Genomic DNA, 27,987 nt, shown 5'->3' with positions numbered 1-27,987 from the left:
GCTTCCTCTTTTTCGTATGCATTAGAAATAAAAATGCCAAATGTGACAAGTGTTGTTCATTCGCAGAACGGAAAAATTTAATTTATTTTTATCCGTAAACAACTTTATGTACTTCAAACTTAGTACACACTTACTGAGCTATCTGTTTTTGTTAAAGGAAGGGCTGAAGTACATGAGAACACGACCGACAGGTCCGGAAGGTTTTTACAACCCACGCTTCTCTATCTTCAGCCGGGGGACGCAGACACGGGGCGAGCGGATCTTTCTTAAACGGCTGGATTTTTGTGCCGGGCAATGTGTAACGGTTCTTGGCTGTTGGCCTATAGGGAACCAGACGAAGCAAGAGAGCTCATGACTGAATGTAAGCAGTCCTCAGTGGGTGTGCGTGTAAGCTGAAACGGTTCTTCGTGCGAGTGCAATTGACGGCGTTCAGACCACAGCTGAAAGTCGCTGCCATAGCCGGAGTTCTATACTAACAGACTGTGACGGTGCCATAGCTGACCAAGATACTCTTCAGCCGTGGAGGAGGGATTAACTACAAGATCGAACTTGTGGATTATTTGTACATAAGTTTTCCAAAATTTTCGAAAAGGTTGCAAGCTTTGTCAAGACTAGAGATCTTAATACTCCTATTCTCGTTGTTTCACTTCGTAATTTGTGAGTTAAACACGGTCATATTTAATATTGGGCCTTCAGAATACAGGGATTCTTAGGAAGCTCGAATTGCAAGAAGAATAGCCCTTTCATCGTCAAAATGCATTGATTCCGCTGGTGGACATTGGCATGAAAACTGATGTGGTAGAAACCGTTTTTTTTCCTTATTTAAGCAAGTAACAATTTATTTTAGCGAAAATATTTCCGTGGAGTCTGGATGCACTGAAGTAGTGCAACTTATTGCACTTTGGTTCCCCTTTCATCATAAATTCTTCGCGTTCAAAGGAAAAGGTGATCATTCTTCCAGGATAGTGTGTTATGTCCAGCGTACTCCTTCCTACACTTGCGAGCTCTGACTTTGCCAGCTTAGCTTTTTCCGATCGACCTCTAGTCGGGTGTGGATCTGTAAGTGGAAAAGCTTCCTAATTCATATTTTTATTATTCTGCGCTCTTAGGGCTTAATTTCGCCTTGCATAATTCTTGGAAACTTTGTCGAAGATTTCATATGCAGTGGAAACGGCATTGCAAACCAAATGTGTTGATCAGCGATTTGAAGTGCGTGTCTGGTTCATGTGTGATGTAACCACATACAACCTACATCCAAGCTTCCGGAAAAAGCTTAGATGATGCTATTTTAGGACATTGATCTCAGGTTTTGTAAACAAGCGGAAGGCTATTCAATATGGCGGACGTTATCATACGCGGATTGATCCTGTTGACGGTTGTGATGGGGGCGGAATTTGCCGAAAACAATGCTGGACTTGTACGACCAGGGTGAGTCAGCAAATTTTACATTTCTATTTACTGTGTCCTTGCATTACGCACTTGAATTACTTTACAAAGCTTTATTTGTAACATCCAGATGTCTCTTGAAGATGACAAATAAATAAAAGTTTTGCCGAAATACTGAAGCGTCAACAATATGTCTTGTCAGTGTATAAGGAGTGTATATACTTTTGTAGCGCTAACTCACTCTAAAACACATGTGGTAGACACCTGAGGTACTTTCTTGTCATGGCGGCCCAGCAAAAAGGTGTATAATCCTGATGGTGTATAATACTGATTCGTATGGTGCTGTAGATAAGTAATGTGTATCGATCAATCAGTCAACTGACTAAACAATTAATCAATCAATTTAGTGAGGCAGCACTGATCTGTCCGCAATGGAATCGGCCGGCTCTGACACTGACAAAGACACCGTTATGATATGACGGAAATAATGTTGAAAACGATATTCAACTATTTGTAAGCTGGGAAATAAATACTCAGAAGAACTATAATACCTGAACTTGTCGCATAACAATGTTTTTTTTCATTAAAAGTTAATTCCCTCAAAATTTGCTCTTAAAGAGTAGAAGGATTTTACGTTCCGTGGGTTACAATAACGGAAATTTTATTTACTGTGCAACGTAATTATCCCGTCAGGCGGAAAACATTTAATCTATTAATTTACCACGGATTTAACGGAAGAAAATATGAATATGTACAAAAAAAACTTGGAGTTAGCTTACCCTGCCATTGTATTGTTTAAACCTGGTGACTTAATTATATTTAAAGATTATGCTGTACAACCGGGTTGAGGAAGGAGGGGGGAAAATGAGGTTAACTGTAGACGTGAGAGGTGTCCTCCCTCGTGACCTTTACACAACTCACGCACTTCTCATTGTCTCAGCCCGTAGCTGGCTGATGAGGGTATAACGACTGTGACAAAATAACACTAAACGCCCCTCACTCAGTAGAAAGCTAGTATATAGGTACAGCCCACCCATGACATCATGACAGCACGCACGTCCTTAACCTGTTAGCAACTTGGACGACATAAATGTGATCAGCAAAATGTTTTTTTTTTAAGAATGCTGGTAAAATTGTTTTCTGGTAATTTGGTTACTGGTAAAATTGTTTAGTGGTAAAATTGTTAACAGGTAATTTGGTTATTGGTAATTTTGTTATCCGTAATTGGGTTACTGGCAAAATTGGTTCCTGGTATTTTTGGTTACTGATAATTTGGTTACTGGTAAAATTGCTTACTTGCAATTTGGCTACTGGTAATTTTGTTACTGGATATTTGGTTGCTGGTAATTTGGCTACGATTAGTTTTGTTATTCGTAATGTTGTTGCTAGCGAGTTTTAAAATATATGCACAAAATATATGCACAATTATTTTATGTATGTATGTGTTAGGTGTTTAATGAGATTTGCTGTACACAGTGTGTAGTAATATATGACGTCAGTCACGTTAAAGGGTTTGAAGAAACCCATCATCCTTCGGGGATAGCTACCGTGCCTTGCAAATCTTCTGACTTAAGAACCGTAATAGAACCAGCGAGAACTGGATTCGAACGCACGAGCTCTGTGGTCTCGAACTATCGTCTGCAGGGTGTAATCAGTTTGACAACTTGGCAAACGAGGGCTCTGCTGGGTTTTAAATTACCTCCGCAAGCGCGCCGGCGTTTATTTGTCTGTCTGTTTGTCTGTTTTGACTGTCTGTCTGTTTTGTCTGTCTCTCTGTCTGTCTCTCTGTATCTCTGTCTGGCTATCTGTTTGTCTCTATGTCTGTCTATCTGTATCTCTGTCTGTCTATCTGTCATTTAGCAACTTAACGGGAAAAACTAACGATGAGTTTTGTGCATCTCTTGGCTTTGGGCCAAACATCAATCCATTAAACTTTGTGACCCGGGAATGAATTCAGATTTCAGGTTTTTTGCAAACCGGACTTTAGGTTTTTTGCAAACCAGACTTCAGGTTTTTTGCAAACCAGACTTCAGTTTTTTGCAAACCAGACTTCACCACTGCTGCATGTCGCAAAGAACTTATGCACTGGTTCCGATGAAACACTATGTTCAACTTGTCCTTGACACAAGCATCAATCCACTACATTTTGGTGCTGATCCGTATATGTATCCCGATCTTAATGAATCTTTGTACACTGCTTGGCTTTGATACAAGCATCAATACACTACATTTTGGTGCTGATCCGTATATGTATCCCGATCTTGATGAATCTTTGTACACTGCTTGTCCTTGACACAAGCATCAATCCACTACATTTTGGTGCTGATCCGTATATGTATCCCGATCTTAATGAATCTTTGTACATTGCTTGTCCTTGACACAAGCATCAATCCACTACATTTTGTTGCTGATCCGTATATGTATCCCGATCTTGATGAATCTTTGTACACTGCTTGGTTTTGACACAAGCATCAATACACTACATTTTGGTGCTGATCCGTATATGTATCCCGATCTTGATGAATCTTTGTACACTGCTTGGTTTTGACACAAGCATCAATCCACTACATTTTGGTGCTGATCCGTATATGTATCCCGATCTTAATGAATCTTTGTACATTGCTTGTCCTTGACACAAGCATCAATCCACTACATTTTGGTGCTGATCCGTATATGTATCCCGATCTTGATGAATCTTTGTACACTGCTTGTCCTTGACACAAGCATCAATCCACTACATTTTGGTGCTGATCCGTATATGTATCCCAATCTTGGTGAATCTTTGTACACTGCTTGGCTTTGATACAAGCATCAATCCACTACATTTTGGTGCTGATCCGTATTTGTATCCCGATCTTGATGAATCTTTGCACACTGCCTGACTTTGATACAGCCACCAGTTGCAATACTCAGTCTGGTACCGGATCCGGGAATACTTTAAACAGTTGTTCAGCATTGCCTGCATGGTGTCGCAAAGGTGTTAAGCACGAATCAGGAGCACATTTTGTGCACATTCAATAGATTTTGGATCCAGGATTTTTAATGATTCTTCATAGCCAAGTACGACGTTGGCGTATCTTTGAGCTCTCGGTCTAGAGTGTCTTCTGTGTTATATTTAATTAGATCTGTAATCCATGATACGAAAACTTATTAATAATCAACTAATTGTTTTTTTCCTTTGGTGAAACTGTTAAGACAGCACAGCATTTTGGGAAATTTTAGATGAGTGACGTCTAATACATTGCAACTATAGAACACAACTGCGTGTTTTACCTAATTCTAATTGAAGTCATGGAGCTATGGGGCGATTTTTATACATATACTTGAACAATTGGAATAAAATACTAACTGGGGTAAATTGCCAAGAGGCCTGATTTCACCGGTAATACTTGTGACTATATGCCAATTATTCACACAGTTGTCACTGCTCTGGTTTTACTCTCTATGCTGTAGTCAATTATATTTAGGAACTTTGTTCCCAGACCTTGTTGTCACATTGTAATTTTCCTCTGTGTGTCTGTCCGTCTGTAAATATTCACTTGTCAGGAATGTACATATTCAAACTCATGGCTTTTTCATCGGGTGAAGAGAATTTGGTCATTTGGAACAGATGTAAAGATAAGCGGCCTTTGAAATTCACATTTCAGCCATAAAAATGATAATTTAATGGATAAAAACATCGACACCTCCCATGGCGACCCACATGCTACGTCCCATCCTCAAGTGGTCGTCGCAATTAATGTCACAGCGGGATAACCAATCAAATGGCGCCGTTTTGCAAAATTTTCGGTTCACATAAACTTCAGTAAAAGAAGAACCCTCCATCGTATACGCTTTAATCGCTTCAGATTCGAAACATTTAGACACGTACTCTGGCTCAAGGCTTTGAATGCACTTTGTAAAAAAGGCGTCGAGCAAATTAACATAAACAAGCCCTCGTCGGCTGATAGAGATATACAGGCTACATAAAAAAAACTTTATACGCCTTATCAAATGCCTTCCAGATTCTTCCACACAAAATCTCGTATGTAAGCATTGACACATGTGTTTTGACTAAACGATGGTAAACTGTTCAGGGCACTGGGGGAGCTTCCCCGGGATCCAGATGGTCAGTTTTGCTCACTGGTCGGCATTTAATACAGTGCCCTGTAAACAAAAGGGTGTTTTCTGTAGCCCCAGAAGTGGCGGCAACATACTGTTTCCACTATTGCCACATATGTGTTACCACAGACGAATGTAAACTATCCGGAATGATACTTGCTTCAACTTAGAGGTTAGCAATGTCACTAAGGTGCACTATTGGCTTTTCTCGGCCAGACAGACCACGTGACGCGCAAATTCTCTTTTACAGTCTATGCTCTAATATTACAAATCTCGCGTGATAATGCGTGAAAAGACAATAATGCACCTAGCTCAGCAAAGTACAGTTATAAGGCGTTTCCGATGAAGACCAATGACATGAGGTATTTGAATAAACAGATCATAAAAGAAAATAATTAGTGTACAATTAAAAGAGTGAACAACCAAGGAATACTGTCAGGCAACTGAGTACTTGTATTACCGATAATAGAGAGGTTTCTCATGTCTATACATAAAAGAATAAAGAGCTCCTACTTGGTCGAGGTTATTAGCGTACCAGCGAGAAGCAATGGCACAGGAACCTCTCCTCAATGCGGTCGCTGTGAGTTCAAATCCAGCTCATGCTAGCGTCCTCTCCGACCGTGCGTGGGAAGGTCTGCCGCAACCTGTGGAGGACCGTGTGTTTTCCCGAGCTCTCTCCGGTCCCCCACCCCAACTCACCCCTACCCCACCCCGCCCCAACCCAACCCACCCCACCTCACCCCCACCCTATAATGCAGCCTGCGGCCTAAAAATGAAATAAGGCGTAAAAAACTTAGTCAAATAAATGAACGAGTAAATATGAGGAAATGTGATGGTATGGTATTACTGTGAGGCAGCATAAATAAGTATATATAATTAAGTCTGCTACATTGTGACACCTAAATGCACGGCCAAAAGTGTGTTGAAAGCGAAGGCAAGTACGCATACACGCACACACAAATTAGCCGCTTATAGTAAACTGCACAAAACGAGAAAGAGTTCTGAGAGCAAGTCTCAAATGCACAACATTAAAAAATAAGATGAAAAAATAATATTGGTGCAAAGATGTTTCCTACTAGAATGAAATAATGAAATCAATGGTATAAAGACTCGTATTTGTTGCACGGCGACCATTTTTTTTAACATGGTCCCAGCCTTTTTGAAAACAAATTTTGGAATTAACTTCCAGTCTATTCCAACATCTCTTCGGTCGAAGTGACCAAGCTCTTTTTTTGTTTTTTGTTTTTTTAGTGGTACCGGATTTGACAACCAAATAAGCTGGAGTTTTATCAAGTGCGTATACTGATGTTTTAACCCAACTTTTGATTAATCAAAGGGCTTTCTTTATAAACCAGTATTTGACCCCCCCCCCCCCCTCACTATGGCACGTATTACGCAGGAAACAGTCTTGCTTTCTCAGTTACGTAACATCCACAAGCAATACGCCTATATGGCTAAAAGATTGTCAGATGATGAAATCAAACATTGCTTATCTCAGATCACCGCTGGTGTGGCTTCAAGAAATGAGCGATAAAACCCCAGGTGTTCAAAGGTTTTAACATGTTTCGTCTCACCCTAGACGTCTGCTGAGAACACGACGATTGTTTAAGTTCGTTGGACAAGTTTTCTTTTCAAATAGCCCACAAGAGGCCTGCCAAGACGGGTCGATTTCACGATAAAGACAAGCTAGACAGGGCTGATTTATACTACCAGGCTGAAAAAATAACCTATTTAGTGTTCACCAAACTGCAATATCATCAGATTTTTCAGGTTTTTATGTTTCTGCAGGCAACATGAAAGCTAAAAAATACAAGGTTATAAATGTCACCTTTTTGAAACGTGATTTTATTAACACTGGCATTTGAATTGCAATGGTTAAACAGTTGTTCGTGGAAGCAGTCACAGTGTAAACAATTACCACTCTAGGTATCACTTACAGATACGAGTGATACGACTACAACAAATTTTCAAATAATACAAAAAACAAAAATTTTCTCTTTTTGGATTCAACGCTAATGGTTGAGATTCCTCCCCCCCCCCAACCCCCGCCGTATTTCAAAACACAGTCTTCCGTAGCTAACCCGTATGCAACACTCAATGTAACAGTATACTCATGCCATCTGCGTGCCTTATGCTTTGTGTTGTGACATCTAATACACAATATCGAAAATAATACATGTAAATACATCTGGTTAAAAACTACCCCTTAATATGTAACGCCAGAGACTTGTTTCCATTATTTATAAACACCTTGCCCTCTTCATGTTGTCAGAAACGCACACACACACACGCACACACACACATATATGTTTAAGTCTACAATGAGTGTTACAAATTGTTAGATGACTACTCAGTCTGGCACCGGGTTATTGCAATGTAATTTCTCCGTGTAGAGGGCTTTTATAAGCACTCAAGTGCTACCATGTGTCAACTACATACCACACAAGCCTTTTCCCATAGAAATCAAGCCAATTATGAAGTGGTTTTAAGCACGTTGAAAAAGTTGACAGCGGAACCAGGCCGACTTGTTTAGGAAAACGCACTGGTGTGGGATGTATCAGGCAAGTATACCCGTATGCCTGTCTGGAAATTCTAACTCAAGACTCAAACCAAACAGATTATATAAACTATTCATTGAAAAAACACAGGCATCGTTTGGTGACCCGGGTCGTGAAATGGTTGACAGATAATTTAAAGGTGGTATAATGGGTATACAGGTCCCTCGTCTTACGACCACCGACAGGCGTGGGTTCAACCCCAGGTCAGGGTAAAGCATGTGCGCAATGCAGCTTTTTTGTTTTGAATAAAGAAATAAGACGATGCTTCAAAGACAAGCTGGTACAACGCTATGGCTGGTATATTTGGTTAGGGTTGGGCACAGTATCATGTCTTTGCGGGGTGTTGTAACGGGGTATGTGTATGCCCTCGTAGGAGTGGCACGATTAAACCCCCTGTTTAAAGTAAAATAGTTGTATGCGGCGAAACGCATCCAAGAACGCGGTGGGAGGGGACATGAAAGAGGTTGGGCAATCTTATTACCCAGTAACTAGGATTCAATACATCTCACGTATTTGGCGCGTTCTGTGACACGCCCGCATGAAAGAGAACAGAAGTGGATTTGAGGGAAAATATCCATTCAGAATGTTGTTTTTATCATAACATCACATTCGCAATCCGATGAAAAACATTAGTTTTATATTTATATATGCCTATATATATATTTCGAACTCTTGACTTCATAGGTCACAGGGTCCTCTCTCCTTTGATATGTAATGTTCAAGATATCAAGGTGAAATCTGCTTCCTATATACAATCGATTGTGAGTTAAACCTTTCAGGATGTAGGCTATAATCAAGTTCACCATATATACAATTTGGCTTCTTTCAGAGGCATTTAGGAACTGGGATGGTATAGATTGACAGAGGCATTACTTATGGATAACAACTTCTGGATTTATTTTGTTGGTGACGTTTCGATGTAGGTTCTTACGTCGTTATCAAACCATATGGACATACAGAGATACAAGACAACATATATACAGTAAGAGAGTGACTGGTGTCAAAACAGGCAACAATGTAAGAGAGTGAGTGGTGTCAAAACGGGCAACAATGTAACTATCATTATCTATAGTTACAATGTTGCCTGTTTTGACACCACTCACTGGTGACCATTTGCCATCGATGACAGCTATATAAATGCATGTTGAAAATACTGAGAGTCCCCATCGAACTATGAAGCATGTTTAAAACAGACTGTTTATGTAACGTATGAAAAGGAGGCATGTAAATGCCACTATTTAAACATTTACATGAACAGTTACAGTAAAACCCTGACTGAGATAACCTGACAAGAGCCCGTATTTTATCGGTGACTGGTGACCATTTGCCATCTATCACACTGTAGTCGCTGCTCTCTATGCTGTAGCCGTATTTTCCCCGGTTACTGGTTACCATTTGCCATCGATGACACTGTTCTCATTGCTCTGGTTTTACTCCCCGAAGTACGTCTTTAGCTATATAAATGCATGTTGAAAATACTGAGAGTCCCTATCGAACTATGAAGCATGTTAAAAACAAACTGTTTATGTAGCATATGAAATTGGAAAAATAAAATTCATAGCATCATTGTGGTAGTTATACAACTGATACAATAATACAGTTATATCTTAAACCACGTTCTCATTTACAATATAATAAAGACGCACAGCATAGCAGCAATAATATAGACATATCCGACCATATAGGGTTTTTGAATGTTGACGACCAAGCTTTGGTATCTGATTGTGTTTAAGACAATCGTGACACAGAACACATAACACTGGGTTAGTACTTCTTACTTTTTGGCTGTGAGGTCTTTTTTTTAATGTTCCAAACTAAACAGCTAACGCAAGTTCAGATGTTCAACATTACTTACGGAGTATAATTACTAAAAAGTGTGTTGTATACAGACACGTCGGCGACATGTAGGCCGTGTGCACATTTGTCAGACAAGTAGAGAAGACCCTGGAATTCACACAGTTATAGGCCACGTTACCCAGCGAATGTGACACCGCGTGGAAAATATGTACCGTTACTTCCGCTGTGGAGCCGTCCGTATGGAAGACAGGTCCGACCATCACTGCTTTTTTTATTGAGACGCATGGAATGTTTTAAATTTTCCTGCTTCTTTGTTTCTTGTTGATCAACCACCACTGATCGCCTTGGGCGCGGGGTGTGGATGTATAGTTAAGATGCTCGCCCTTCGATGGCTAGGTAACTGGAGACGTGGATTCAATACCAGTCTCTGACAAGGAATTTTCAAGATTCCGCAGTAATTCTTAACTGGGGCTATGGTGGCAAGAAGCAATGAAATTTGTTGAAGATCGATTGCCAATTCCACCAATGGGACGTGTGTTACAGATGACAAAGTTCGGACAAGTTCGTTGAGACTTGCCAGTGACTGGTTATTTATCACGGGCTCGCCGATTTTCTTCATGATACCATTAGTTGCTCCTATAATATTCAGCCTTCTAGTCAAAATTACTTAAATGATCATGAATGTACCTAAAATATGTTCCTTAATTCAAGAATCAGGAATCTAAATGCCTCGAAACTTTTTGTAATATTGTGTTATCCGAAATATTATGGAAGATAAGACTAAAAGTAAAACAAAAATAAAAAAGAAATGGCGAGAACCATCTTCCATAGTACATTTGGTGATGCGGCTATCCCCCTCCACCATATTTTTTCCGTTACGTTTTTTTTGCAGGCGAAGGCTACCTTAGGTTAGCTTTCCAAAGTAGGTGTGAAAACATATCAGATGTGTATACACAAACTCTCGACGTCCATAAACTGTATACATGATTCCCATCCGTTATTTGTTGACTACCATACCAATTGCTTCCTGTCACTAATAAATTCACTCATAGTCCACTCCGTTTCTTTTTCTTGACGGTGGATATTTTTAGCGCGCCTATGAAGCAGCTGTCAAGCACTCTCGCGGAGAGGGTGCTTCCGATCAGGTCCGCGATCAGAGTAATTCCGAAGGAAAGTCGTGTGTCAGCAAATCCTGTATAGGACAACGAGTTCGTGAACGTGTGACAAGAGAGAACGTCCCACAAAAACTGGTTTTGATTCAGTGCGTATAATCTAGAAAATCAGTAACCAGAGTAAATGCAGATTATTCTAGACTGTAGATGACCTCACCTTTGAAACTACCGGTCATATGTGCACTAAGAAATTACCGGTCATATGTGCACTAAGAAACTACCGGTCATATGTGCACTAAGACCATATTACACCAATCGTACGTGGGGAAGGGACCAATGTGACGACCTCACATAGTTTTCGCACATTTTGATCCATCTGTGCCACACACATTTTGACCCATCTATGCCAAACTTCTATATTTGATGCATCTTTGCCACACACATTTTGATCCATCTATGCCAAACTTCTATATCTGATGCATCTATGCCACACACATTTTGATCCATCTATGCCACACACATTTTGATCCATCTATGCCAAACTCGTATATTTGATCCATCTATGCCACACACATTTTGATCCATCTATGCCACACACATTTTAATCCATCTATGCCACACACATTTTGATCCATCTATACTAAACTCGTGTATTTGATCCATCTGTGTTAAACACATTTTAATTCATCTACGTCACACACATTTTGATCCATCTATGCCACACACATTTTGATCCATCTATGCCAAACTCGTATATTTGATCCATCTATGCCACACACATTTTGATCCATCTATGTCAAAGTCGTATATTTGATCCATCTATGCCACACACATTTTGATCCATCTATGCCACACACATTTTGATCCATCTAACATCTGTGCCACACTCCTATATTTGATCCATCTATGGCACACACATTTTGAACCATCTATGCCAAACTCCCATATTTGATCTATCTATGCCACACACATTCTGTACCCAGTGGTAAATCATCTGTTTATTTTAAGACAATGTCTTTTTTTGTCCTGAGCTTTATATAATAGAAACATCCGTTTTAAAAACTGTTTAAACATATTTTCTGTGTGTATCTAAATGTAAACATTGCACCAGCGTGGGAGTTTCTAATGCTTAATAGCTTATTAAAATCACTCAGCACTGATGTGTATATTGACGCACCTGGCAAAGCAATCAGGGAGAGCATCTAAGACATCCCCCTTCTTCCTGAGGGCTGGCCACCGACATGTAATCCTTTTCACAGGGTGCCACTGTGTTTATTTTAGTAGCAAATCAAATAATTTAAACTGTATCAGATCTGGGTAGGCCTATGTAACACCGTCACAGTTGCTGAGTCATGCAGGAAGTAGTTCTGAATATATACACGCAGGCTTTTACCAACAACCCCAGAGTGGAAACACAAAATGCTGCCTTTCTTGATGAAATTGTAATTTGAGACTAGCTGGCAAATAGGTTACGTGTGACCATTTGCTAGCTATCACAGTCGTCGCTTTTCTCTCTATGATGTACGTCTTTATTTATATGGAATAAAACCTCATTCTGACAAGGGAGGCTGCCGTTAAAAGCCTAACTTGTAGCATCCCTCATTCTGACAAGGGGGCTATTGTAGTACCTCTTATTCTGACAAAGGAGGCGTTTGTGACACCCTTTATTCTAACCAAGAATGCTGTCTTAACACCTTTTACTCATACAAGGAAGGCTCTCGCAGCGCCCTTTATTCTGACACGGAAGGCTGTCGTAGTGCCCCTTATTCTGATAAGGGAGGCTGTCGTAGTGCCCCTTATTCTGATAAGGGAGGCTGGCTCTGCATCCCTTATTTTGACAAGACAGAGTGTTGTAGCACCCCTTATTCTGACAAGGAAGTTGTCGTAGCACCAGCTATTCTGACAAGCGAGACTGTTGTACACCTCTTATTCTGACAAGGGAAGATCTCGTATCACCTCTTATTCTGACAAGTGAAGCTGTTCTAGCAACCCTTATTCTGACAGGGGAGGCTGTCGGAGCATCCCCTATGCCGCCAACTGAAGTTGTTCTAGTACGCCTTATTTTGACAAGGGAGACTATTTTAGCACCCCTTATGTTGACAAACGAGACTTGTTACAGCCCTTATTCTGACAGAAGAGGCTGTCGTAGCGCACTTTTTCCTATCAAGGAAAGCTGTTGTAGCACCCCTTATGCTGACAAAGGAGGTTGACATAACACCCCTTATTCTGACAGGGGATCAAGGCTGGCGTGAGACCTCGTATTCTGACAGGGGGAGGCTGCTATAGCATCCCTCATTGTGACATGAGAGGCTGTTATAGAATCCCTTATTCTACCAAGGGAGGCTGTTGTAGGACGCCTTATTCTGACAAGGGAGGCTGGCGTAGGACGCCTTATTCTGACAAGGGAGGCTGGCGTAGGACGCCTTATTCTGACAAGGGAGGCTGGCGCTGCATGCCTCATTCCAACAAGACAGGCTGGCATAACACCGACTATTCTCACCGAATGAGATGCCGTAATTCCCCTCTGAAGAACCCTACTTCTGATTTCTTTGAGTGTTATAAGATATTAATATAATTGTTATAGTTTAAAACTTACCTGTGGAGCCCTGGAATATTACAAATCTGCACTCCTGGCGTTAGCGTGAAAAAGAACAAGATTACACACTATATTATAAGCCAAAACTATAAAGTAGTATACCTGTATACTCTGTGTAAGTTGTAGCGAATTCTTTTTGCATCAAAGCGGGAGGGGCGGGGGAGGCATATTTTATAGGGGTTAATACATAGGGCATAGTTAGTATGCAAAAACTCCGATGTACAGATTAACTTGGCATCAGTAGATAGACATGAACACATATCTGGAAAACCTTTTTTTGAAAGCCATAAACCAGAAAAGTTTATTTTCATTGTAAAATTGTAAATCAGACCTGAAGGCGTGTTAGTCTTCTCTAAACCCCCGTAGGGTCACCAAATAGAAACTTACTTATATTTCCTAAACAAAAGCAACCTTGGCCTGGACGCGTTTTTGATAGGAGAATATAAAATGTCATATCAAACTGACTCGACATTTACGGACATTGTTTTCCATGTATGGCGTGACTTTAGCTCGAAGCCACGCTGGAGTCTACAGTCTGGGAATTCGGTGGGGAGTAAAAGCACGTCTTCTCAGACGTCGCATAAATAACAAAAAGTTATCAAAGTGCTTTTTCTAGAATGAGAGAGTTACTACCGGCTTTTTCTCCAGTTGAACTTTCCAGAGTTCAGGTAAATAAAAGCTCCAGGCAAAAAGGCAAACGCGCCGTTTTACTTGGAGCTGCGTGCAGGCAATAAAGTTTTTGGTAGATTAGTTACGTTACAAGTTGTCTAGCCCACTTAAGATGAGCTCAAGATTTTGAATGTTGCAAGTAGCGCTAGGTTATGGGAAAATATCTCGCTTCAATCTGGGAAGGCGATTCAGCAAATGTCAAAAGTGTGCAGAACATCGCTTACATTACTGTAACACTATATATGGCCTGTAGCCTGCACGAGTAGCAAATTTCCGTTCTGGGTAACGCAATGTAGTCAGCCAAGACACATACTGAAGCTTTAAAACCAAATTTTAAATTGCATCAGCATTTAGCAATTATACAATAATTTTTAGTATTATTGCTGTTTTTATTGTGTTTTTATTGTTGGTTTTGTACTACGTTGGGTATGGCAAATATGATACAAAAATGCTGCCCACCCTTCATTTTTGCTTGTAAATAAGACAACCGTTTCTGAGACTCGCCTCAAACCCCTAGGGGAACAGTACACAAAAGTAAAAGGGTGCGGGCATCATATTGCGGGACGTGCATGATTACGTTGCTGGCAGATTGCCGGCTGGGGCAGGGGTCGATCCGATGCGCCCGGTGGAGGGGTTGGTAGGTGTTGCCATACGCATGGGTAAAGAAAGCATCTTGCTTCAGATGTATTCCAGATTAAAGAAGGAAAAAAAAAAACTCTACTCACTTTGGAAGGAGTGAGATTAGGTAAATGTCAAAGGAAATAATCGTCGGGCTCTTCAGAATATGCGTCTATACACGAACATATATCTCTGATACACAAGGAGGCCAATAGCTGAGAAACAGTCGTTGATTCCGTCTGCCTTTAGTCACTTAAGGGAATCAACAAAATGTACTTATATTTGTACTTATCTGATTTGTACAGCTAGTCGAAAACCATACAATTCCGACCTTTTATGTAGTGGCAACTTCGGCTTTTAGAGAGCACGTAAAGCGTTTACATGAACAGTTAGAATAGAATTCTAACAGAGTAAACTGACAGGGGACCGTATTCCACCATTTATACATGTGGTCTCTGGTCTGGTTTTACTCTCTACGCTGTACGTCTATCAGACTGTCGTCGTTTCTCTGGCTTTACTCTCTATGCTGTACGTCTATCTCATTGTCGTCGATGCTCTATTTTTACTCTCTATGCTGTGCGTCTATCACACTGTCGTCGTTTCTCTGGCTTTACCCTCTATGCTGTACGCCTATCACATTGTCGTCGATGCTCTATTTTTATTCTCTATGCTGTACGTCTATCACACTGTCGTCGCTACTGTAGTTTTACTCTCTATGCTGTTCGTCTATCACACTGTCGTCGCTGCTCTAGTTTTACTATGCTGTACGTCTATCACAGTCTTCGCTGCGCTGGTTTCTACATCTATGCTGTACGTCTGTCACACTGTCATCGTTGCTCTGGTTTTACTCTCGATGCTGTAGTATTTTATATCTCAGTGAAACCATCGAGTTGATTTAGAGCATTTTACTATACCACTATTGGATTGTGAAAATGGTGTGAACATAGTTAAGACAAACGATATCATTAAGACATACAGCATTGAGAGAAACCCAGAGCAACGACGACAGTGTGATAGTGTTAAGATCCTTTTCATGATATTTTGTAAACATTTTCTTGATGTTTTTGTTTGTTAATTGTTAATGTATACATTCTGACACATATAGAAAATAGATTTAAACTTGAACGGTATATTGTATGCAAATTAACCAGAAACTAATATGATGACTTACAGCGTTGAAAGAAATCCAGAGCAGCGACGACGTACAGGTTCATGTTCAGCAAATGCTCAAACGTAACCGGTGAAACGTCCCCTGTTGTCAGTATAATAAAAGACTTACGGCATACAGAGTACAATACTTGACAAATAGTCACACGTAACAGGTTAATATATGTGTTGAAACCGACATTCGTATACCAGCCATATACAGCAGTTTTGACACATAGGGCAACAATTTACCTGAGGTTTTATTTTAACTGTTCATGTATATGCCTAAATATTAGTAACCTACAGGCCCCCCAGCACCAGAGCTCAGGTAGGTGCAAAAGGTACAAATTATGAGTGATAATAGTTGCAACTTATTTGACGTCACTAGTCTAGAATTACTCAAGATGCTGTGTTGGCATTGTATTTAATATACAATCGCATTAAAAACAATGCAAAAAGACCAGCCCTCGGGTCTGGTCAATTCGTTAAGTTTCAGAGTCAATCAACCTATACTTACGTACCAATCAAAATAACAGTCAGTCATACAGTCAGTGAGTCATTCATCCAGTCAGTCAGTCAACAAAACCACAAGCCATCAGTCCAGCAATTACTCACTCAACCTCTGTCAGTCAGTCAGTCAACCTTTGACCTTCATGGCTGTTCTGGGAGAACCATCAATCAAATCATCTAATAAATATGACCAAAGAGCTGAATTTATAGAAGCTTTGATATCAGTGAAGAAACGATTTATTTATTTATTTATTTATTTATTTATTTATTTGATTGGTGGTTTTTGCCGTACTAAGAATATTTCACTTATACGACGGCGGCCAGCATTGTGGTAGGACACCGGGCAGAGCCCGAGGGAAACCCACTCCTATCAGCAGGTTGCTGCAGGCCTTCCCACGTACGATCGGAGAAGAGGCCAGCATGAGGTGCAGAAACGACGATCTCTGTCTGTGCAAACAGTCTTCCTTTGAAAGTAACCTCAGACAGCATCATCCTAAGTTGACTACCCTTCCCCTACTCCACTGCACCCTTCCCCCATCAGATGGCCCTTATCTCACTCTGACAGCTTAATTTGTCCTTGACGTTTCTTGGTATTTTTTGCTCTGTCTGCCTTTTTATCTGAGTTTGTAATAGTACGGTCAATTTGTCCCCATATGCAGCTGTACACCTGGGGGCAAATGTCAAGGCAAGCCACGGATGCTAGGACTCTATGAAGCTTAATTTCTCTTCAAAGTGTAAATTACACACGGTTAGCTAAACACATCTGCACATGTTACTTACAGCAACAGTTTGACATGCGTACCGGTACAGAGTTGCGTTCTGACGCAGTGTATGGAAGCTTGTTTCGGCCATGTATTTTTTCGCCATTTGGTTCGCAGCACTCTGACATGGGTAACAGTACCGATGGTAACATGGCTTTATCCACCATCCGTTTGTACCGTTTGAAACACATGGAGGTTTCGAGTGTATCAGCTTCAACTTCATTGAATGGCGGTACCATACATGTGGTTTCAAATTCCGTAACACAAGGCTGTAATCGGTCGTACGGTCATGTGTAAAAAGTTACAAGGTCGCATATATATATATATATATATATATATATATATATATATATATATATATATATATATATATATATATATATATATATATATATATACACACATATATATTATATCTGGAAAAAGTTTCAAAAAGTCATTCGGAGTAGAGAAACGATGGGGATAATTGAGGAGCTGAGTGTTTGTGCATTTAAACAAGTTCTGAAGTGAAGGGGTGTCATCAGTCTACATGGCCCACCGAAACAGGTGATGAGTAAACCACTGTCAACACAAGTTGTCTAATATTTTTGACAAGTCACATACTGCAGTAAGAAATTTTTATCTATGGCGACAAAGTACTTCTATCTCACCCCATCCCCCTCCCCTCCTACTGACATCATAGAACAATGAGCTGCGGCCTGACAAAAATAAACACAGCACCAAAATGCAACCGTACGGTACTAAACTGGTGTCACACAGTTCTGTACCACTGCCGAATGGCATACTTTCCTAACCTTTTTATTTATTTATTTGATTGGTGTTTTACGCCCGAACCTTTTTATAACCATTATATGCAAAAGAAATGCTGTGTAATTTGCCATGAGGAAACCTTACAGGCCTTCTTACAATCATGTGTTGGAGAAACATATTAGTTGCATGCAGTCATTTATCGGATAAAGAAAGATTAAATAAATTTAGTGACTGTTGACTCTTTTGTTTTCGCCCAGGCGTCACGTGTGCAGTACAGAAGAGTCTTATCAAGCCTCTGTCCCACGGACCACGCCCTTCTGCCGGCCCGTATACAAAAGTTATCTCAGGTTATGTGAGGGTTACAGGATCTGTAAGTCATTCAGGTAAGTCACGTGACTCAAGGAAAAGAAAATGAAATACAGAGGGCATATCGAGTTAGTTAATATCGCCCTTGAATTTCGCATGTAATTCGACACATATAGACAAAGACTGTTGGTAATAAAAAAAACAAATAAATAAATAAAAATATCGCTCTTGAAAAATAGAATTTCACTAAGAATGCGTAAAGAGAGACACCACTGTCTCAAAAAAGCCAGACTTTTGTAAAATTCAAAATACCACGCAGCTAACATTTATTTATTTATCTGATAGGTGTTTTACCCCGTAGTCAAGAATATTTCACTTAGACGACGGCGGCCAGCATTGTGGTGTGCGGAAACCGGGCAGAGCTCGGGGGAAACCCACGACCATGCGCAAGTTGCTGACACACCTTCCCGCCTACGGCCGGAGAGGAAGCCAGCATGAGGTGCAGAAACGACGTTCTCTGTCTGTGCATGCAGTCTTCCTTTGAAAGTAACCTCAGACAGTATTATCCTTAGTTGACTATCCTTCACCTACCCCACTGCACCTAATCAGATGGCAGCATGAGCTGGACTTGAACTCACAGCGACCGCACTGGCGAGAGGCTCCTGGGTCATTACTCTGCGTTTGCGCCAGCCAACTGAGCCACTTAGACCCCCCAGCTAACAGCTAAGAAAAGCATCTGAAAATGTTTTCAGAGCGAAAGTGCATGTATGGAGCAGTTCGATGACTCATATATTCTGACACATACATGTATAAAACACTACAGTCGTGTTTTCTAATCACTACATTGTAATGTGTGCAAGCTCTTGTTAATAAATCAATCAGATTTGAAAACCATGTGAGAAGCTACATCGAAACGTTACCAGCAATAACTGAAGGGAATTCTGTGTCCATATGTAGTGTGTCATCTAAGAATTTATAAATATTAATTATGAATAGATGAATTAAATAATTAATAATTTGTATTTGTAGAGTGGTATATGAACGAGCCTATCAGACAGTGTATCAAATGGAGACGAAGACAAGAAAAGTCCTAAAATGCTGCCCCGGTTGGGCCCAGGTCTCTCCTACGGACAACGGCTGCCTGAAACGTACGTAGACACATAACTTACGACTTAAAGCACTAACAGCATAGGAAGTAAAACCAGAGCAGTGACGACAGTGTGATGATTGGCAAATTGTCACACGTAACCGGTGCAATGAAGTTACTGCTGCTCTGCTCTGGTTTTACTCTGTATGTTGTACGTCTATCACAATGTCATCGCTGCTCTGGTTTTACTCTGTATGCTGTACGTCTATCACACTGTCATCGCTGCTCTGGTTTTACTCTGTATGCTGTACGTCTATCACAATGTCATCGCTGCTCTGGTTTTACTCTGTATGCTGTACGTCTACCACACTGTCATCGCTGCTCTGGTTTTACTCTGTATGCTGTACGTCTATCACACTGTCATCGCTGCTCTGGTTTTACTCTGTATGCTGTAAGTCTATCACAATGTCATCGCTGCTCTGGTTTTACTCTGTATGCTGTACGTCTATCACACTGTCATCGCTGCTCTGGTTTTACTCTGTATGCTGTACGTCTATCACACTGTCATCGCTGCTCTGGTGTTACTCTGTATGTTGTACGTCTATCACACTGTCATCGCTGCTCTGGTTTTACTCTGTATGCTGTACGTCTATCACACTGTCATCGCTGCTCTGGTTTTACTCTGTATGCTGTACGTCTATCACACTGTCATCGTTGCTCTGGTTTTACTCTGTATGCTGTACGTCTATCACACTGTCATCGCTGCTCTGGTTTTACTCTGTATGCTGTACGTCTATCACACTGCCATCGCTGCTCTGGTTTTACTCGCTGTGCTGTACGTCTATCACACTGTCGTCGCCCCTCTGGACTTACTCTCTATGCTGTACGTCTATCACACTGTCGTCGCTGCTCTGGTTTTACTCTGTATACTGTACGTCTATCACACTGTCATCGCTGCTCTGGTTGTACCCTGTATGCTGTACGTCTAACACGCTGTCATCGCTGCTCTGGTTTTACTCTGTATACTGTACGTCTATCACGCTGTCGTCGCTGCTCTGGCCTTACTCTCTATGCTGTACGTCTATCACGCTGTCATCGCTGCTCTGGTTTTACTCTGTATACTGTACGTCTGGTAATCATATTCACTAGAATCCAGCCTTGCCTTTACAGGACATAAACTTCAAGTTTGAAAAAATAGGTTACTCGTGCGACTTTTATTTAGAACAATGTTTTGGAATTTTCTTTTCAGCAATATGTGACCAAGGCTGCACAAACAACGGCCAGTGTATCAAACCGAACAAATGTAAATGTCCCCGCGGATGGAACGGACCTACGTGTAAAGACGGTAAGGAAAGCCAACTCTGTACTTTCTGACATGAATGATGTATAACCGTGAAATTTACTTATTTTCTTATTTGATCGGTGTACTCGAGAATATTTCACTTATATGACGTCCGTCAATATTACAGCGAGAGGAAACACAACAGAACCCGGGGGAACATAAACATGAAATAATAATTCCTTTTTGTTTCTGAAAAAGTCACATGTACGTTATACAAGACTACTGTTCACATTCACGTATATATACGCCAGTTAGTATTTTAGCAATTTTAAATGTCGTAGGTTTTATTTTTATTCGCTTTAAGATTACTTCTATAACTGAAAGATACCTTTTTGAATTGAACTCTTCAGAATTCACTTACAAGAGATAATCATTGTAATTATTTATTTATTTATTTATTTATTTACTTTTCCAGATCTGAACGAATGTAAAAATGGCCGCCATGATTGTCAACAACTCTGCAAGAACACAAACGGAAGCTACACGTGCGCATGTCACGAGGGTTTTCAACTTGGCGAAGATAAGAAAACCTGTAAACGTGGGTATCGCTGAATATATACGTAATTTATATGAAAAGAAGTGTGGAAATGTAAAGTCGATTTTATAAATGCAAACAATTAAATCAGATTATAAATTAGATGAATATACAAGATGTATCAATAGCTTTATATAAAACCACTGAAGTCCCATACGTGTATATTAGAATGTCGCTATTGCTTTAGACTTGTTTCTAATTCTGCTTAACCCGTGGGGCTAGGGGCAATATATTCATCTTACAGAATTCGATCTCCGTGTTGGATATATGAACACTCAATCATGGCGCAACTGATACCCTGTGGTATGGTACACTATTTCAGTACTGATTTCAGCCATTCTCTTCTCTTTCCATGATTCCGTCAAATTTCGTACTTAACACACTTTCTCATTCCTTCGGTTGTTTGTGCTTAACATCATCATGGGAACTGACCATGCGATTATACACCCGGAGTGTTCGTTTTGCTTTGCGGCTGGTGTACGAATGTCTGTTACGCCTATATTGATTAACTCGCTACCTCCCAGTTTTCAAAGTTATGTCCCCTGATACACCAGAAGATGCAGAATTCAGCAAAAAGGTTTCTGATTCCAAAAAGCGGGTGCACAAAGTGTCGGTTCAATACCTACCTTGGGAAAGAAATTTGTAGATTCCTCTGCTCTCATCGTTCGCAGGATCTTGGTGATAATACGCAGCTGAAGCTTTCGGATAGTTGTTAAATCTGTAATCTGTACGTTAGACGCCGGGGAAATTTGTCAGTAACTGATTGATTTCCCCGGGCGTTCCGGCTCCTCTGAATAAAGAACTCACCTCCGTCGTAGATGAGAAGTAGGGAAACATTTCTGAGTACGGCTTCAAACATTTATCAAATAATAAAATACGACAAAAACTATTGTATGTGGCCTTTGAGCGGTTACAAAATTATAATCCTAATTCTAAAAAAATATATGGAACTATTTCCTTGGACAGTGTTTAATGATCTTTCACCTGATGTATACTTCATTTGAGTGTTTTCTAGCCTTGGAAGGCCTAAACCTGTTATCCATCTATTTTTATAAACGTGTATCTTCGGAAATATCAACACGAACTGGGTCACCACCTAATTTGGTCAAAGTAGTTGTTATAGTATTTATTTATTTTATTTGTATTTTACGCTGTACACAAAAATATTTCACTTATCCGACGACGACCAGCATTATAGTGGGGGGAAAACGGGCAGAGCCCGGGGGAAACAAACCATTATTCGCAGGTTGTCGGCAGGCCTTCCCACGTACGGCCGAAGATATTATTTTATTTAATATATATAATAGATATCACTTGCTTCCCTTTTTGCTTTTATTTTTCAGTATGTCTAACGTGCTTGCCAGAATATGATAATATGGCCAAGGGGTACAAAGAGCTGATGTACCGTGTGAATTCATTGGAGAAGGAGAAGGTAGGTTTAGCCAGATGTTGACAGATACATGATGGATTGTCAGATTCACAACAAACCAAAACAGCTTACTTGAACTATCCAGGGTTAGGCCTGGAATACTAATACACGTTTAAGTCTTCTGCACACCTCTAAAACTGTTGATTATCTCTGATAACATTTAGCCCGATTTGTTCCAGTGTTAGCCCTTTTAGTAAACCAGTCAAACATGGCAATTCTGACAGTTTGCTTAGTATATACAAAAGGTACGTCTTGCGTGAAATCGATATAAAATAATGATACCATTAAGTACTGATAGTGATTTCAAAATAGACAAACATGATTATGAAACTTTCAGTTGTATCTATCAATATATGGATTTCATGCAGATGAAAAAAAAACTGATCATAAAAAAACTGTAATGAAGATTAACGCTTTAATATAAGACTACGTACAGCACACAGGGCAAAACCATAGCAGTGGTGTCAGTGGTATTTGGCAACTGGTCGCACGTACAAGTATTACCGGTGATATCGGGCAATTTGTCAATTTACACCAGTTAGGGTTTTGTCAGAATTACTGAAATTAGTTTACAGAATTACAATGCAAGGAACCACATAGTACTTGATAAGGCAATGCGGAAAACACAAATGTATTGATATTGTCAGCGCTTATCATTTCTCAGTGCGTCAGTTTCAATGTGGGTTTAAAAGAAATAGTTGAAAGTGAAAGTTTTAGCATTCTTTGAGCCGTTTTGGTAAAATGGGGCGTTTGTAGTTCAGGCTATAACATAAATAGTGAGCTGCTGTTATACAAGGTTTCTGTTTTCTTAGACATCGCTTACTCCATCGCCAAAGTAAAATGCACGGAGGGAATCGAGCATACGAGGTAACAAATTTGAGTGGCATGAAGGTGTCATTTGTATACGTCATATCGAGTTATCGCTGAGATAAGATACTTTAGGATGTTCAGACCATTTTGCTCTGTTTCTCTGCATACATATGTATTTAATCCCCGCCCCCTGAGGCCGCCGCTCTCTTGGCCTTGGGGAAAATAAGAGGTCGACAATACCAAATCTATATGCATTATTTATTGAATTGTTTGGTGTCACCAGGCGTTATCCTTTAAAGGGGATCCCAACGACTTTATTTTCACACTAAATGTTCCCTAGATACAATATTCTTGCTATGTTAGTGTGTAAACTGCATATTAAAAAAAATCTTACGTCAACTAGTTCCATTTAAAACAAACCCACCACAGTTGAACCTTCTGCCAATCTTGTCGACCGGGGAGCCCTGGCCTGGTGACGTCATGCCCGTAAGACCTTCTGGAATTATTTATTGTCAAGCCCTGCAAAGTATTGCCGAATACATGCATTAGGTGTACCCACTGAGTGCTTTTCCAGAAGTTTTCGACGTTTTAGTTAATCGGAATCGATTTCAGGGGACATCAAATCGTCTATCTGCAGTTTAGAAGACGAAGCATTCGGGATCTACTTTTAATCCCGTGAATTTTAAAAGCGAATACATACATATTTGTCACATCCCTTGGTATATACGGGTTGTTTAAAGCTATCAAATCAGCAACGTATTGTGTGGCAAATCAGAAGAATCGAGCTTGATAAAAACAGGCCTACTCCTTATTAACGTCTCTCCATTTAGTCACGTATGTGCGAGGACAGGTCTGTCAAAAGGGGGCACCGGTCAGAATATCACGATTTATAAATGGTTTCTTCGAATTTCACGAAAATATTAACGATAAATAAAAGTGTAAACACCAATACATTTCTTGTTGTGTTTTATTTGCTCTTTAGGACGCTTTGATGGGAAATTTATCGACGCTACAAAACGACATGCACCACATGGATGAGCAGATACATACCTACATGAAGAGTAAACCAACTCCTGGCACCAAGAAACCAACAACGACCACTCAGCGACCAACAACAACAACGGAAGATTACTATCAGGACCCACAGTTCATTCCCTTTGACAGACTAGCCTCCCTTAGTGAGCAGATCTCCATTTTGGAGGAGAGGCTTGAAGACTGTAAGATAATATTTATGTCGAAAACAAAAACCAAAAAAAATTTTTTTTTTCTCAGTGGATTGTTAAGCATGTTTTAAAAGAATTACGTGTGACTATCCATTGAAAAAAAAGAATTACTTTTGGACTTAAAATTCAAATTCTTGAATTTTCCATGACTTTAGCCGGAAAAATGTTCTTTTCGGTGCATGGTCATTACAATGGAAGTTCCTATTTGTCCGATTGGATGCCACAAAATCAACGCTACTTGACCCCGGTGATGACTTAGTCTGAACCCCGTTGTGGCTTTGCTTTGACTGTCGAGGCGTTACCTGACCTTCGTCTTGGCTTTACCTGACCTTCGTTGTGGCTTTGCCTTGTTTGGCGTGGTTTTACCTGACCCTCGTTGTGGCTTTGCCTTGTTTGGCGTGGCTTTACCTGACCTTCGTTGTGTCTTGTTTGGCGTGGCTTTTCAACATCCCTTGTGACTTTATTTGACCTCCGCCATGGCTTTGTCTAGACTGTCATGGCTTTTTCTTACATGTTTCCCCCCCCCCCCCCCCCCCCCACCGTGACTTTCTCTGTTGTAGCTCTGTTTTAGCTGTACCTATACGGGCGGGGCTTTTTCTGACATGTACCTGAGTCTTGGTTTTCCCTGTTCTAACACTTTTGTACCTGTCTGTACCTATGCGGGCGTGGCTCACTCTCACCTCACTGGCGGCTTTTGTCTCACATGCCTTGTGGCTTGGTCTCACCTCACTAGTGGCTTTGTCTCACATGCCTAGTGGCTTTGTTTCACATGCGCTGTGGCTTTGTCACCTCACTATTTGCTTTGTTTCACATGTCATGTGGCTTTGTCTCACCTCACTAGTGGCTGTGTCTCACATGCCTTGTGACTTTGTCTCACATGCCTTGTTGCTTTTACATAATGAGTACAATTCTCGTAAGTAAATATGGACAAAGCCTTCGGAATTTTTGGCGCTCTGCTTCGTGTCTAATTTCGCTTAATTCGGGGATAGAGACCGTATATTCATCGTATTGAATTAAACCGCCACGCGATTTCCCCCTTTCGCCTAAAACATACTTAGCGTCTTTTAACCATCACTGAAAACTGTTAACCACTTCTCTTTGCGTGATTCTGGCCTAATTTCATACTTTATATATTTTCTTATTTCTTCTGTGGTTTGTGTTATGCGTCGTTTTGGGAACTGGCCGTGCGATTATTGATCTGTAACGTCCTTATTGGTTTACGGCTGGTATACGAATGTCTGTTTGGAGGCACTGATTTGCCTGAACTGAGTTTTGGTTTTTTCCCAAACTGTCGTCGGTGTATAGGCCTAATGTTAAAACGCTTAACGCCTGAATCAGTCAGTAAATAAACAAATGTATAAAATTTGTGTGTTTTTTTCTGTTTCTCTACCAGGTTCCTGCAAACAGGGTCAAGATAACGAAGACAGAGATCTCTGGTCAAACTTTTGAAACAATAATTTGGACAAGGACAATTAATTATTAACTACATACTTTTCCATACAAAAATATTTAATGGCGGTGGAATCTCGTTTGAGACGTTCATTCATGAGAGAACCAGTGAACGCATTGCTGCACTGACTTCCGGTAGTATCGCGCATGGCGTGTGGAACTTTCGGAGAAAATGTTTATTTGGGGTACTGTTTGTAGTACGTTGGAGAGCCTTACAGCGTGGCGTTACGGTTTTATGTTTTAACTGCCGACCTGTGTGATTCTGGTACTGGGCATCAGAATGATCCCAAAAGCAGCGCAGAACTATGCAACAGCTACTCCGACAACTGTGTCAATCCACACCACACAGCCTGCACAACACTGTGCAGTTGCGAACTGGGTTTAATACAATACAGTAACTATATACAGCATTGTGGAAGCCCCTGCCTCTGTGTACTTTATTTCGGATCGAATTGCCTGGATATTACAGAAAGACATATGTAAATTTTCCAGGAGAATGTATATGTATATTACAAGTTGATGATTACCCGTGTTTGTGGGGATTTAGAAGTGCCCTTGAAATTGACAGTTGTGTTATTGGAAATTCATGAAATGTCCGACAGAAAGGCAATACAACGGGGGCAAATGCTCCAGATATGTTACAGTCATGGAAGAACCAGTGGAAGGATAATATAAAGGGAAAATGTTTCTGATATGTTAAGAAAAGACGTTGTTTGAACACACGGTCCAGCGGAAGACCATTTCAAAGGATAAAAATCTCCTGATTTCTTTAAAAAAAAAACACACACACACGCAGTAGCGATTGGAGATACAGTACAGATTTGCAGTTGTTCTTTTTTCACTTGCTTTTCCTGGAAACGAGAACCAGTTTGATGAAATCTTCCAAGGAGGCGGTTACTAGTGTATAAACTTGTTGAAAGCACTGTTATTCATATTTGTATGTGTTTGTTACAGAGAGTATAGAGAGTTCGTGTATTTTATGGGGCAATGCGAACCGAATTAGATGGTTATGTCTTGAAAACTTTGGAATTCTTGTTTTGAAAGATGGGCTGTCTTTTTGGGGCACGGAGGGGTGCGGGGTACGCAACTGTTGATTGGTTAGGAAAGCAACATACGAACTATAAACGTTCTGGTATCACCAAAACGGTTTGTCTGCATTTCCGAAACATAAAGACAGTAACACGGACGACTGGGTGCATTTGGAAGTTATATTTTATTTTACTCCACAAACATTGTGGAAGTATAAAACTGACATCTTATTTGCTTGCATGAAATGTATGCATGAACTCACCACCAAATTGATGATGAGCTGACTAAGCCCTGGGAATGTATACTCGGGGCAATATAAGGCATAAGGTGCTCTAAATATACATGAGATATTTTCATTGGATAATGATGTACGCGTGAAATGCAAGACGACCAACCAGAGAACAGTGAACAACTTGTAATATTAATCCTTAAAGCTGTGTGACTTTGGCACTTCTGTTTTGTATGATTTCAAATAAACAACAAAAATTTAGACACAATGCCCAATAATGGCCTTGTGAAATTTATGGGTAACTGTCAAATGATGACTCGGAAAGTTTACATTGTATTCAATCTGTATGTATAGAGCCCTGTTAACCAGAAGTATCAGTCCAAATATAGTTGTGTGATCTAAGTTTCTGTGTACGTTAAACGAATTTATACGTTAATTCGGAACCGACAGGTATTTTTTTGCTGATCTCATATTTAGTCGACTAGATTTCTTAAGAAATTGTCAACTGAAGGCCAGAAAATCACTGACTGTGCAGTGGCAAAAA

At 40.4% G+C, this 27,987-nt stretch overlaps 1 protein-coding gene across 1 annotated transcript; it reads left to right on the top strand.

Annotated features, from left to right (window-relative positions):
- Positions 1-663: 663 nt before the first annotated feature.
- On the top strand, positions 664-27,987 carry LOC135480597 (epidermal growth factor-like protein 7). Its single transcript, XM_064760469.1, has 8 exons — positions 664-1,428; positions 18,262-18,387; positions 19,340-19,458; positions 20,647-20,742; positions 21,155-21,277; positions 22,618-22,706; positions 24,496-24,730; positions 26,130-27,987. The coding sequence occupies exons 1-8, from the start codon at positions 1,337-1,339 to the stop codon at positions 26,183-26,185; spliced, it is 936 nt and encodes a 311-aa protein (XP_064616539.1). The 5' UTR covers positions 664-1,336; the 3' UTR covers positions 26,186-27,987.

Source organism: Liolophura sinensis, chromosome 13, assembly GCF_032854445.1.
Source record: "Liolophura sinensis isolate JHLJ2023 chromosome 13, CUHK_Ljap_v2, whole genome shotgun sequence".
NCBI lineage: Eukaryota > Metazoa > Mollusca > Polyplacophora > Chitonida > Chitonidae > Liolophura > Liolophura sinensis.
This window is presented reverse-complemented; position numbering and strand designations above follow the sequence as displayed.

What these genes read in the sequence shown, in the direction of transcription:
- LOC135480597 (XM_064760469.1), top strand. Translation starts at nt 1,337, where the DNA reads ATGGCGGACGTTATCATACGCGGATTGATCCTGTTGACGGTTGTGATG. An exon ending in GGACAACGGCTGCCTGAAAC is followed by an intron (nt 19,459 to 20,646) that starts GTACGTAGACAC and finishes TTTTCTTTTCAG; the next exon opens with CAATATGTGACCAAGGCTGC. An exon ending in CGGACCTACGTGTAAAGACG is followed by an intron (nt 20,743 to 21,154) that starts GTAAGGAAAGCC and finishes TTACTTTTCCAG; the next exon opens with ATCTGAACGAATGTAAAAAT.